The sequence below is a fragment of the Thamnophis elegans genome, chromosome 9 (assembly GCF_009769535.1).
Source record: "Thamnophis elegans isolate rThaEle1 chromosome 9, rThaEle1.pri, whole genome shotgun sequence".
In the NCBI taxonomy this organism is placed as follows: domain Eukaryota; kingdom Metazoa; phylum Chordata; class Lepidosauria; order Squamata; family Colubridae; genus Thamnophis; species Thamnophis elegans.
The window spans coordinates 76,503,032-76,517,359 of record NC_045549.1 but is presented as its reverse complement, the minus strand read 5'-3'; the positions used below and the strand labels follow the sequence as shown (position 1 = coordinate 76,517,359).

Sequence of the window (14,328 nt, the reverse complement as noted above, 5' to 3'; positions counted from 1 at the left end):
ATTTGATTGATGGCAGACAAACTTGAGAAATTGCATAATGTCATGATTAGGTCATTCAAAATCAAATGTTAAAGCATCACAGGGGACCCTTTCAGGTACAGGCTCACAAGGTTCTTCTTTCCTGAACCATGACTAGAAATGCTTTAGGATCTCTTGCAGTTCCCCCTTATCTTATCCTCCAGGGGCCAACCTTCTGGATACGATCGTGAGTAAGGCTTAGCTATCGAGTTTGAAATTGCTATGGGAAGCCCTTATTGTAAGGGACCTGAGCTCCGAATTGCTGCAAAGTAACAGCACAGAGACAACTGTGTTGTTAACTGAAGTGCGTCCTTGGCAGCATTCCCAAACGCATCTGCCTGTGGATCCTGACCTCTGAAAGAAAATAAGGTTCTCTGGACCTCCTGTATGTGGGACGCGAGTGGGAAAGAGTCATGGATCTCTGTTCAAAGTTTTAATCTTTTTAATCGCAAAGTGGTCCTATAGTGAGATTGAATGCTTATCCCTCTAGATTATCAAACAATTATCTGAATTAAGTATACAATAGTACTGCACATAAAATTTATAAAAACACACCGTTGTATCACTAAAGACTTGTATTAATTAGCGCAGTTCCTGAAATAGATTACAATCAATTCTTAGTTGAGCAAACTATGAAGCCAAACAGCATGCATTCAGTCGACTAATTAATGGAAAGCTGTCAATATGCAGAGTTTCTAGGGATGAGGGAATAATCAGGATAACTAACTTTTGCAGGAGACCCACACACTGATAGTCATCAACCACAGTTTTAAGCAGCTAACCTTAACCTACGTTAAAATTTCTCTCTTATCTCAGTCACAAATCAGAACTAAGTTATTTACTAGTACATGTTCTTGCAATTCTGATGAAAAAAATGTTGCGTTTGAGCTCAAGCAAATTAGTAAAATGATTGAATCCTTACCACAAGCTTTCAAAGATAGGGCAGTGAATATATCTTTGTATGAAAAAAGATCTCCCTTGGATTTTACTCTCTGAATAGCTGAATGCAACTGTCAAATTGACCCAATCACATAATGCAGTATAAAGCTATGTGACACAAAGCTATTGAATTACTGAATGAAGAGAATTTGGTAGGTAGACACAAAGGGAGATACATACAAAGGTGCAAGTACAGCAATTTAGCTATAACCCAGCTATAACTTTAGGGAGAAAACTGAATGGCAAACTATACTGTGTAACAGCCAAAAGGCTGTAGACCCTTTATTCATTCATTCAGCCAGGAAAGAAATACACTAAATCAGTGTTTCTCAACTTTGGCAACTTGAAGATGTCTGGACTTCAAGTCCCAGAATTCCCCAGCCAGCGAATTGAGGTTGAGGTTGAGAAACACTGCACTAAATGTTCAGCACACAGCAAAAAAATATATATATTTTAAAATATGCATTGATTCATTTCCTTAAAGCACATGCAGTCTTTAATTACATAATACTTTGCTTCCGCCTATTATTTTAATGATTACTTATGTGGTCTAATTGCTAGGAACTTAAAATGAAAAAAACGAAAGTCAAAGTTGGCATTTCTCTTAGAAGCAGAAAGAATAGAAACATGTATAGCATTTACAACTTGTTGAATAAACAGGAAAAAAACAGCATTCAAGGATCATAAATGTTGTTAGAGAAAGTCATGATAACTGATGGAGAGTTGCTTAGCATAATACAGTGCTTTATTCAAAACATTCCACCGTATTAATGTGCTGAATTTCACCGCTGCTTGCCAGGACAACACTGCAGAGAAGGAACCCACATCTGAGTTAAAGAATTTGGCCAGAGGATTCCACCTAGAAATGGTTCCAGTCATAAAACTAGCCTTGATTAGAAAAATCCCAGGGAAACTTGGTGAAACCATCAAAAACCTGCTACGCCATTTCTGACACTCCATCCGGCCCCAAAAGGCGACAAAGTAGCGGCCAAATTCCTCTCCTTGTTATCAAAAGTTTTGATTTCTGCAAACAATGTTTCTTATTAATGCCAGAAAGTTCCACTTCCACTTCAATGGTCCACGGAACACGGATAACACCAGGTAGCCCTTTGCAACAAACGAGATGGGTGGAAATGTGGACCCTGGAAGCCACCAGTTGCCAGATCGTGGCTTCCATTTGTACCAGTTTTGTTTGTTCTCCTCCTAAAAGGCATCTCATGAACATTGACATTGGGTGATGCAAGAGGTGTCTCGCAACTTTCCATATTGCAAACATCTTGCAACTTTCCATATTGCGTATTTTGCAAGGTGCACTTTCTACACATGTGCACTCTCTGTCTGACTAGACCAACCATCCTTTCCCCACAGAGATCGCTGTTAATTGGAGCATTATTCGTTTCCATCAACCTGGCAGAACACATTTTGGGGTTCTGTCTGTTTAACCAAAATCTGTTTGCTTAGTAAAAGGATTTAGATCAAACTCAGATCAAATGCTAGATCAGAGGACAGCAGATAGGTCTAAAGGGTTCACAGTTTTTCTCTTACTGCTGTAGATGTAGATGGTTCATTTATAAATAGACATGCATTGGATACATGCTCTAAGGACCATTTTTGGAAATATTCACCCAAACCATTTTTTTTTGGGGGGGGGGGGGGGAGAGATACCTTCTGAAGCAATTAATTGCATGCTTTAAAATACGCCTCGTAGGAAGGAACTCTAGTCATTTAAGTACTCCGGCTGGAATATTTTGTTTGAACAAGTTTAATTAAATGTATGTAAAGGCAGGAGGATTTTAACTTTAAGAATACTAAGCCATGTAATGGTGAAAACTTACAATCGTTCCAGAAGGCTTAGTCCAGCAAAGGAGCCATTCTTCAAGCCAGATATCTTATTGTTGCTCAGAATTCTACAAAGCAAAAAGAAAATCCATCCTAAGAAAAGTCCTTTGACGGCATTCTAGTAGTTTGCAAAGGCATTTGGTTTTATTCTTTCTCCCAATATCACTCTCTCAATAGGTGAATTGATATAAAACTAATTATGTAATTTATTAGGTGCATTATATGATATGATTAACCATGGTCTCTTAGCCCAACAAGACTCCTACTAAATTTTTAAATGTAAGAAAGACAGAAGGAAAGATGGATTCTTTTCATTCCCTTTGCCCCTTCCTTTTCAAATCACACATATGCAATATGAAAGGGGGAAGGATAGAAGTGGTTTGGATAGACTTAAACTTAGGAGAAGAGAAAAACCACTTAAAGAAAGGGGGGGGAAAGAGTTTTCCTCAAGGTAAGCAAACAATAGAAAATTACATTTTTAAACAGGCATTACTAAACCTGCTTGAACAGTTATGCTGTGTATAGTAGAGATTGTTTCTAGAAGAATCAACAACACAAGCTTACAGATAAAAAAAACTAATTTTATTATTTTACACCTTTTAAAGTTACATGCAAGCTAACTTTAGAACCAAAGGTTATCTTCATAAAAGCATTAAATGCGTATTTAAAGAAAATCAATACATCTGAAGTAATCCAGAGATAGTTTTCCTTAACAGAGAAACGCCATGTAAAGTTGTTGATATGAATGAGGAGCAAGAAGGAAGAAACTTCCTTCTTGCTAGTATGTAGTAGTATGACTACTATAAATCTCAAAAAAGCTTTTCTGAACAGCAGCCACTATTAATAACAGCTGAGGATTTATATATCACACGATGGAGCGAAGGTTTCCTAAGAAAATACACAGCCACATGTACAAACAGAGAACTTTCTCAAAGAAAACAGTGGCCACATGGAAAGCTTTCTAAACCAAATATTTTTCTGGGAAGAATTCCAGCAAAAACTGTGAAAGAAACATAATGGGAAAAAAACTTCACAGATCTCCGCAGCTCTAATTTTAAATGCAATTTGCCAATGTTTACTGTATAAATTCAAAGTCTAAGTCTGTTCTCATACAATCCTATTTTTGTTTAAACATTTCTTGGGGCTAGCTTCTGCCTATTTCGCTTGGAAGGGTTACCCTTACCATCCTTTCAAATGACACAAGGAAAGTGATTTCTCCCAGCAATTTGTCCACAATTTACCCGACATCTTATCTGATCTATCATCCATCTATCACTGGCCACCTCTGGACAGAAGTTAGTTAAATGATGCCTTGGAGTTAGACCAAGGTCTAAGGGATGACGATACTAAACTATGTTAACTTGGCAATTACAAGGGCCTAAATTTAATATAAATTAGCTGGCACCTTATGATTTCAAAGACTACCACCAATGCGACCATAAATCCAAGTCTATACAAACGATGCCATGTTTTCTTGTTCTCCACAATATTGGATCCCTCTCCCTTCTTTTGGTAAGGCAGATAAACTGCCCTTGCACATAACCGCTTCAAACCTTTTCAGCCATATGGGAAATTAAGTAAAGGTTATACTGAAAAGTAATGTTTTAAAAGTCAAATGCAAATATGAGTTTTTATTGCTTGCTAACAACAATGGAAAAGAATGGGCAACTAAAAGTTCTGCTTCACCAATTTCTGTAAGACTTATTTTAAAAAATTCTTAAATATTAAGATTAATGTTTAGTCTTAATGTTTTACAAAGATTTATGCATTCATAAGTAATTGAATTATTTCTCAATTCTGCTAGTAGCCTTTTTGAATAGCTTAACATTTTAGTAAAGCAAAAGAGTTTATCTACCTGGCACTATTTTTTTTTTTAAAAAAAAACCACAATGAGATATTAGAACAAGGGAATAGAATTATTGATAAGGATATGCACAATGGTACAGTAGAATGTAAGTGGCATAACAACAGAAACAAAAGACAATGTCTCGTCTTTTTTATCCCCCTGTCTGTACCTCCTTCCCTGATTGAATTGTGAGCCGCCCTGAGTCCCCTTGGGGAAAATGTAATCAATCAATCAATCAAAGAGAAGTTTTACTTGAATATTTGGTTCTGGGCCCAACAAACTATGCCAATATGAAGAATCCACATTACAATCCTATTTTTAATTATATTGTGCTGCAATCCCAGAGGATTCTTGATGGGACCCAATACAAAAATGATATAAATATGATCAAAACTTAGCCAAAACCTCCACCCCAGCACTATAGTCCAGCAGCCATGAATATACAATCTCCACAGTGCATGTCACTGATAAGGTTGGCTGCATTTTCAATTTTTCCAGGGAAACAAACTGGGATCACATCTGAGATTCCCTGGGAGGCCGAATCAGAAAGTTGGTGTTGCTGGCAGAGGCGGGGCCTAACGTCGCTACGACACGACATGCAATCCTGGGGCTCCAGGATTGCTGTCGATATCTGTTGCTGGACAATCCTTTTGGATCTAACCCATTCTGAAGGAACGGTGATAGAGAAGGGCACGTCCTGATGCAAAGCCTCTGATCGATCCAGGAAAAAGCTCTTTTTGCCGGCTACAAGAGAAGCAGCCAAAATGGCTGCAGAAGGTTGGGACAGACCCCCGAAACGGAAGCAGAATAGGACAGACAGTGTGTTGAAATGGTAAGAAAAATCCTTATCATTAGAGAAAACCCAAAAGACTTAAGAGTTAAAATAAAATTGAAGACAGAAGGAGCAAGCGGCGAAATTAACCCTGGTTTAAAACTATTGGGTTATCTTTTTCACTTTAATTTTGTTTATTTTCTATGGATGGACTTTTTACAAATGCCTCTTACTTTTAAACTGGACTGGTCCTTTTTCCCCCTTCTTTCTCTATACTTTTTCCATTTTTTGTATTTGTGGATTAAAAGTTTATTTCCTCGCAAGGCTCGGCCGGATCGCAATCTTTAAATATTTTTTTCTTCTCTTCCTGAGTTTGGAGCTTAGAAAGAGGGGCAAAAACAGAGGGAAAGGATGTAACACTGCCATCTAGAGGCTAGAGGCTTGGCAACATCTGATAATACAAAGCTATTGGCTCTGTTTACTGAAAGGGTCAGTGGAAAACATCTTGTTTATACAGGTGTTTCTTTGAAGGAAAGAGAAAGCTTTGACTTGAAAAACTTTACTAAATTTGTTTGAAACCTAGCAAAAGCCTTGGATGTTTTAGTGGCAGTGTTTATAACCTGGAAAAATGGCCCAATATGAAGAAAGGGGACTAACATTGCAAAGAATTATGCTAGAAATTCAAAAAGTCTTAATAATCACAGAGAGTTGAAAAGAGACTTGAAATTATAGATCAAAATACAGAAAGTACGGAGGGAAGAGTTGAGAATACTTATAAAACAATGATGAAATTTGAGGACAGAATTCAAAAGAACCACAGAGACATATTAAAATGATAAGAAAATTGTTGACACTGACAGCAAATTGAGAGTGGAGGGAAATGATAAGTGCAAAATACGGAAAGGAGAGATCGATGAACTGGAACTCTATCTCAGATGTCAAAATATAGATGAAGGGGAGAAAATTTGGCAGAAACAACGACAGTCATTTCGGCAGAAGCACCAGCGATAACAAAAGTCAAGCTGGTGAAAGGAACAGATAGAGGTTTTTGAATCTTTATAAGATATGCAATGAATAACAAGTTGTCAAGAAGTCCACATAAGACTTATCAAGAAAACACTTAGAATACAGATTCTACAAATGGCAAGAGATATTGGACTGCACTATTTCTGGAAGGATACAGGATGATGAAATGAAATGTCACAATAAAATTTAGTTAAATGTAGTTAAATTTTGAGTACTATGTATAAGACAAAGTAATTATAGCTATAGTCAAATAAATGATCAATAATGATAATAAAGCATTTATATATACTAGATTGATGATATGAAATTTTATACAAACTGTAAATGAGATGATGGAGATGAGGTTGAAAAACCTTTTTATAAAAGATAAATAATTCTATATAGAATAGAATATAAAGATGTAATATCATTGGATGACTTCAGGATGATGTAATGAAATGCCATAATATAAATTTACTTCAAATTTAATATGTTTCATATAAAAAGGTTGTAATAATAGCTATGCTTAATGGATGTTTAACAATTATAACAATTTGTATACATGTATATTAGATTGATGATACTAATAATGGAAAAAAACATGGAATTTAAAATTATTAGAGAATGTTATCAATGCTAAAATAATAGAATGACAGAATAGGATATAAAAAATTCTTTATATTGGATATATTGAAGATGATATAATGAATCATTATAATATAAATGGATACATATTTAGAATACCTTGTTTAAAATGGAGAAACAAGTGATAATCAAACAAATGAAGTATAATAATAATAATGTGTACAAAGATATTTGATTGACAATATGTGATTTTTGATAAAGCTCAAGTGACGACTATGGAAAGGACGCAGAAAGACCTTGTAACCAATCGACACACTGTATGCAGTTGAAGAGGTTTTTCTGTTATATGTTTTGTGTTTGTTTGAAAATAAAAAATTTATTTAAAAAAGGAAAGAAAGTTGGCACCACTGGCTCCCTTCCTCTCCCTTGAAATGGGAAACCACCAGCAGTTTTTCCCCAGCCTGAACCAGTTGGTTGCGCCAATTCTCACAGGGAAGAAATGGTCCTGACAATTACATCCATAACCCGGTGCTAAGGGCTTTAAAGGTTAAAAACAACCATTTTAAACAGCACCAGAACTACTGTTGGTTTAGGATCTGTGGCACAGATGCAATGCCTACAATGCAGCCCCCTACAGATGAATCTCAGAGGTGAAGCAGACAAACGGGGGTGGGGGGGTGGGGAGCCCAACTATTTTCTCACTGCCTAGAAAACATTGCTAACTGGAACTCCGCTCCTTGTGCACACTAATTAAAGCCGACTCACTTCAACGCATGGGTCTCCAACCGTTTGGCTGGCCTGGGTCGTACTGACCGAAGAAGCATTGTGTTGGGCCACATACAAAACACATAATATGGTTGGCTTATCGCCTAGCCGGTTCTTCAGACTGGGCTTGGCGTTTTTTGTTTGCCTACTGAGTCCTTCCCTTTTATTATACCTTGTGGGGCCGCATTACTAGCTGTCCAGGGACGCAGCCTGCTCTGAAGTCTTAATTACCCAGAAGAAAACGATCAGGTTGAGGAGAGTAACAGGAAAATGCACTTCTTAAGACCGATAGGAAAGGGCATCAGGACCAAAAGTATGAAAGCAGTTTAGAGAGGAAGGAGCAGGGTAAAACCAAACGAAGCTGACTGGATGGAAACCACCAAGGAATCAAAAGGCCAAACTGGAAAATTAAAACTCTCACAAAGTGTCAATGGCAGGCTAGGTTACGCACTGAGAAAACAACACAACATCCTGAAGGTGTTAATTTCATCCTGAAGAATCACTCCAGTTCATGATTCATCTGTGTGTGTGTGTGTGACAAACTGAAGATGTCTCCACGAAAGTGGGACCAACAGCAAAGGCCAAAGAATCGGTGAATTGAGCAATTTCTTGGGAGCTTCTCTGGATAAGAAGAGCCTTGCAAGGAAAACACGCTCTTTCCCCTGCTTTTCAGCACCGGGAGACAAGGGGAGATCTTGCTTGCAGCTGTGGGATTCTTGTAAAGGACACAACATTTGCAAAGCTCAGGCTGCTCGCAACAGGTTTTTTTTACCGTCCTAATCAAAAGTTTTTAATAAAAACTGCCCTACAAACTTAGCAGGGCGCTAAGCCTTCAAAAGGTAACACCACCGTTTTGCTGGTGTAAATACTGGTGCTTGCACTGTTTCACACACACCCTGGACAATTTCCGTAACTCTCAGATCTGTAGAATCTGGAAACTGGACCCGGGAACCCTGCTGCAGAGTGATTGGGACGGTTTGCTGGCTGGGGAATTCTGGGAGTTGAAGTCCACAAGTCTTAAAAGTTCCCAAGTTTGGACACCCCTGCCTTAATCTACTTACTGACGGCAACGATGGGGGGCAAAAATTGCTGTTGTTATGAGAGTTTTGCTCCATTTCTACAACTTTTCTCGCTCCAGTCGTTAAGTGGATCACCATGGCTGTTTAGTTAGTAACCCGGCTGTTAAGTGAATCTGGATTTCCCCACACTGACTCTTGCCAGTCAGTCAGTCACAAAAGGGGATGACCGCAGTCTGCAACGGCCATCCGTGTGGACCGGTTTGAGAAGCATCTCAATTTTGATCATGTGAAACTGGGGAGGCTGCAATGGTCGTTAAGCGTGAAAACCGATCCTACGTCACTTTTTCAACTGCCCTCGTAACTTCGGTCACTAAGCCAACTGTTATAAGTCGAGGACTGTCTAACAACGGTTCGCTTTTACACGGCTCTGAAAAAAAAAACTGTAAGGCGGTCCAGGGGGCACCCAATCCAAGGAAGGGCTGCATTCTACTGAATGGTCACTAAGCGGATCTCGAGGATCTCGATCTGTAACTCGAGGACAGCCTGTAGGAAGGGAGGGACTCTCCTCTAAAAGGAGAGTCAAGGGAGAGACCCAGGTTGAGGAAGGGCTGCATCGCCCTGAATGGTCACTAAGCGGACCACCGTAACTCGAGGACAGCCTGTAGGAAGGGAGGGACGCAGGCCAAAAGGAGGACGGCATCCCATTGAACCGTCACTAAGCAGACTGCCTCTAAGAACAGAGGGGGGGGGAGGGGAATCCAGGCCAAGAAAGGGCTACATCGCCTTGAACAGTCACTAAGCGAAACGTTGTAAGTCAAGGACTTCCTCTAATAAGGGAGTCAAGGGGGGACCAAGGCCAAGGAAGGGCTGCATCCCATCAGTCACTAAGCAAGCCGTCGTATCTCGAGGACTGCCTCTAAGAAGGGAGTCAGGGGGGGGCAAGGAACGACTGCATCCCATTAAACGGTCACTAAGCAGGCCGTCGTATCTCGAGGACTGTCTCTAAGAGGGGTCAAGGGAATGGAACGGTCACTAAACGGACCGCCGCAATCCGAGGCAGAAAGGGGGGGAGGGGGAAGAGGGGAACCAGCGCGAGGACAAAAGGAGGGAGGGGGAGCCGCCCACCCACTCACTCGGGCGGAGGGCGCATGCGCACTGGACCTCCCTCCCCCCCCTTGCGCGGCTACTCACAGGCTGACGGTCCTCTCGGGGAAGGCGCCGGGCGGCAGGACGTGGGCCAGGGCCAGGCTGCTGCACACCACCTTCTCCCCGGGTCCCGGAGAGGCCTTGCTGCTGCCCCGCGGGCGACCCCCGCCGCCCCCGTCCTGCTTGCACCCGGCGGGCAGCCCCGGCCCCCCGCTCTCCGCCAGCGCCAGCAGCAGCAGCAGCAGCAGGCCCCCCGGCGGAGGAGTCCGGCCCGGGCCCGCCATCGCCGCCTCCTCCCCCCCCCCCGCCCCCTCGTTCAAGGCAAGCCCGAGCGCCCTCGCCGCCGTTGCCGGATCCCGCCGGCCTCGGCCGCCATCCAGCCGCCCTCTCGCCTCAGCCCGCTTGCTGAGGAGACGCGCATGCGCCGCGCTCCGCCCCCTCCCTCCCTCCCGTTTTGGCGCATGCGCGGCCCCGGCGCTCCTCTTTCCATTCTGTCCTGGTTGCGTTTTTTTTTCTCTTTTCTTTGCTCTGAGCAAGAATCGCTTGTGGGTCCTTTGCAAAGATGGTCCATGCAGGGAGGGCGTCCCCTCCGCCCCCCTCACGCAGGGGGCTCCCTCGGCCCAGCAATAGGGGGAGATAGGCCTCTCCCCACCCCCGGGAAACGTCAAATAAAGCTTCTTCTCCAAAGCCCCTGAGGGTATAGGACAAGAAGCAATGGGTGGAAACTAATCAAGGAGAGAAGCACCCTGGAACTAAGGAGGACGATTCAGTGAGGACGATTCATCAATGGAACAAAAGTTGCCTCCAGAGGTTGTGAATGCCCCAACACTGGAAGTTTTTTTTTTAAAGAAGAGGCTGAATAACCCTTTGTTTGGAATAATACAGGATTTCCTGTCTAGGCAAGGGGTTGGACTAGAAGACCTCCAAAGTCTCTTCCATCTCTCCCATTCCATTCCATTCTATATTCTATTCTATTTTATATTCACGTATTCTATTCTATACTCTAGTCTCTATTCTCTATTCTATTTTCTATTCTATATTCTATTCTAATCTATTCTATTTTCTATTTTCTATTCTATATTCTATTCTATATTCTCGTATTCTATTCTATTCTATATTCTATTTTCTATTCTATATTCTATTTAATCTATTCTCTATTCTATTTTCTATTCTATATTCTATTCTATATTCTATTTTCTATTCTATATTCTATTCTATATTCTCGTATTCTATTCTATTCTATATTCTATTTTCTATTCTATATTCTATTTAATCTATTCTCTATTCTATTTTCTATTCTATATTCTATTCTATATTCTATTTTCTATTCTATATTCTATTCTATATTCTCGTATTCTATTCTATTCTATATTCTATTTTCTCTTCTATATTCTATTTAATCTATTCTCTATTCTATTTTCTATTCTATATTCTATTCTATATTCTATTTTCTATTCTATATTCTATTCTATATTCTCGTATTCTATTCTATTCTATATTCTATTTTCTATTCTATATTCTATTTAATCTATTCTCTATTCTATTTTCTATTCTATATTCTATTCTATATTCTATTTTCTATTCTATATTCTATTCTATATTCTCGTATTCTATTCTATTCTATATTCTATTTTCTATTCTATATTCTATTTAATCTATTCTCTATTCTATTTTCTATTCTATATTCTATTCTATATTCTATTTTCTATTCTATATTCTATTATCTATTCTATAGTCTATTCTAATCTATTCTCTATTCTATTTTCTATTCTATATTCTATTCTACTCTATTCTATTTTCTATTCTATATTATATTCTATTCTATATTCTCGTATTCTATTCTATTTTCTATTCTATATTCTATTTTCTATTCTATATTCTATTCTATTCTACATTCTCCTATTCTATTCTAATCTATTTTCTATTCTATTTTCTATTCTATATTCTATTCTATATTCTATTCTATTCTATATTCTCATATTCTATTCTACATTCTCCTATTCTATTCTAATCTATTTTCTATTCTATTTTCTATTCTATATTCTATTCTATATTCTATTTTCTATTCTATATTCTATTCTATTCTATTCTATATTCTCGTATTCTATAGTCTATTCTCTATTCTATTTTCTATTCTGTATTCTATTCTATATTCTCGTATTCTATTCTATTTTCTATTCTATATTCTCCTATTCTATTCTATTCTATTCTCTATTCTATTTTCTATTCTATCTTCTATTCTATATTCTACATCCTATATTCTGTTCTCCTATTCTGTTCTGTTGCAGTCTACCCTATTCTATTCTCCCTAATGAGATGAGGACTTGTTTGCTGCTAACTTCATGCATCCCATAGATGCTTTTTTGATTGAATGAGAAAGGGATCCTGAAGTCCACGTACAGCTAGTCCTTGACTTAGAACCACAGTTGAGCCCAAAATATCCGTTGGTTAAGTGAGAGACTTTCGTGAAGGGAGTTTCACCCCAATTTAACCACCTCCTTTGCCACAGTGTTTAAGTGAACAACAGCAGTTGTTAAGTTAGTTACACACTTATTCAGTGAATTTGGCTTCCCCCATTGGCTTTGCTTGACAGAAGATTGCCAAGGGGGAATCACGTGACCGCCTCCCCCCCAGTGACACTGCAACCGTCATAAATATGAGTCAGTTTGCCAAGCAGCCGAAATCACCTGTTCCTGGGGATGCTGCAAAGGTTGGGAGTATGAAAAACAGCCCTAAGTCAAATTTCTCAGTGCTGTTGCAACTTTGAACTGTTATAAGTCGAGGTCTACCTATAGTTTTTAAATGGTTCTATTTTATTTACAAGTCCTAATTTCGTGAAATTGGCTTCCCAGCCTACAATAGCAACTGGGAATGGCGGCTTTAATGGGAAAGCAAGGACCAGCTTCCAGAAGAGGCATGCATGGTTGCATTAATTTAATTTTTTAAAAAAATGTCCTCCACGCCTCTTGGCCCTGCCCTGTACAATAAGAGATGGTTTCCCATTGGTCGCCTTAACGGGATGCTGACCTTCCTGGGATTTCCATGTGGTCTCCTTTCCCTTCGAGCCCAGGCAAGAGTAAGCAGACCCTGCCAACTGCGGAGACATTAATTCAGGAGCGTTTTGAACAGTTGGTGCAGGGCAAGGAGCAGATGAAATTTTGCAACAGATCAGTTTACAGTTTACAAGAAGTGGTATTCAGATAGTTTGGACCGGTTCGCCCAAACCAGCAGCAGAAACTGCAGGTGGGGCCTACCCCAGGGGTGAAATTCAGCAGGTTCTGACAGGTTCTGGAGAACCGGTAGCGGAAAGTTTGAGTAGTTCTGAGAAGTGGGACGTGTGGTGGGATTGGAGATTTTATAGTCTCCTCCCCTTGCCACGCCCGCCATGCCATGCCACGCCCACCAACCGGTAGTAAAAAAATTGACCTGCCCCTCCCGCCCTCCCCTGCCCGAGCTCCATGCTGTCCCGTTTAGGCAAGCTTTTAAGGCCGGGCGCATGTGCAGACGGAGTGTGTGAGAGCAAAGCGCATGCGTAGAAGGGGCTCATGCTCACCCCTGAACTGGCGGTAACAAGATGTGAAGCCCACTGCTGATTTACAACCTCAGATTTTTGGAGCTGGCGTTTAGGCAAAAATGAAGCTTACTTCTTTTTTTTTTTTTTTCTTTTTAGGAAAAAGAAACCAATCTGCTTTTTCAAGACCAATCCAACTTGGTTTAAAAAAATTCTTCCAAGGAAAACATTTTTCCTCGTCCACAGACGGAACTTGGCTCACCCTCACTAAACGGCTGTACGTCCTTTCCAGTAATTCTTCTTTTGCACACATGGAACTGGAAGACAAAGGGACCCTGTTTCAACCCGTCGAAGCCACTGAGGTGCGAACTGGGGGGGGGGTTCCCCCCACCACCTTTTTTTGATCCAGACTCCTCAAGGACGGACAGAAAAACTCCAGGTGCTTCCTTGCTCACTCATTTTGGATGCATTTCCTCTGGTGAGTGCCTGCATTTATGAAACTCTTGTTGTTGTTGTTGTTGTTGCTTATGGATGGTTTGCACATTTGCTCATATGATCCGTAAGGTGGGATTCAGCAGGTTCTGATCAGTTCTGGAGAACCGGTAGCGGAAATTTTGAGTAGTTCAGAGAACCTGCAAATGCTGCCTCTGGCTGGCCTTGCCCCTATCTATTCTCCGCCTCCTGAGTCCCAGCTGATTGGGAGGGAATGGGGATTTGGCGGTATCCCTCCCCTGCCATGCGCACCAAGCCATGCCCACCAAGTCAAGCCATGCCCACCAAGCCACGCCCACCAAGCCACGCCCACCAAGCCACGCCCACGGACTGGTAGTAAAAAAAAATTGAATCTCACCACTGATGTGATGCCTACCTTCTGACAAGCGAA

General features: G+C 40.5%; 1 protein-coding gene across 1 annotated transcript in view; it reads right to left on the bottom strand.

Annotated features, from left to right (window-relative positions):
- ADGRA3 (adhesion G protein-coupled receptor A3) overlaps positions 1 to 10,317 on the bottom strand; it is a 38,898-nt gene extending 28,581 nt beyond the window's left edge. Inside the window, exons 1-2 of the mRNA XM_032223877.1 lie at positions 9,980 to 10,317; positions 2,793 to 2,864 (exon numbers count right to left, since the gene is read on the bottom strand). Of these exons, the coding sequence (XP_032079768.1) occupies positions 2,793 to 2,864; positions 9,980 to 10,218 (311 nt within the window). The 5' untranslated portion in view covers positions 10,219 to 10,317. The remainder of the gene's footprint in view (positions 1 to 2,792; positions 2,865 to 9,979) is intronic.
- Positions 10,318 to 14,328: the final 4,011 nt, after the last annotated feature.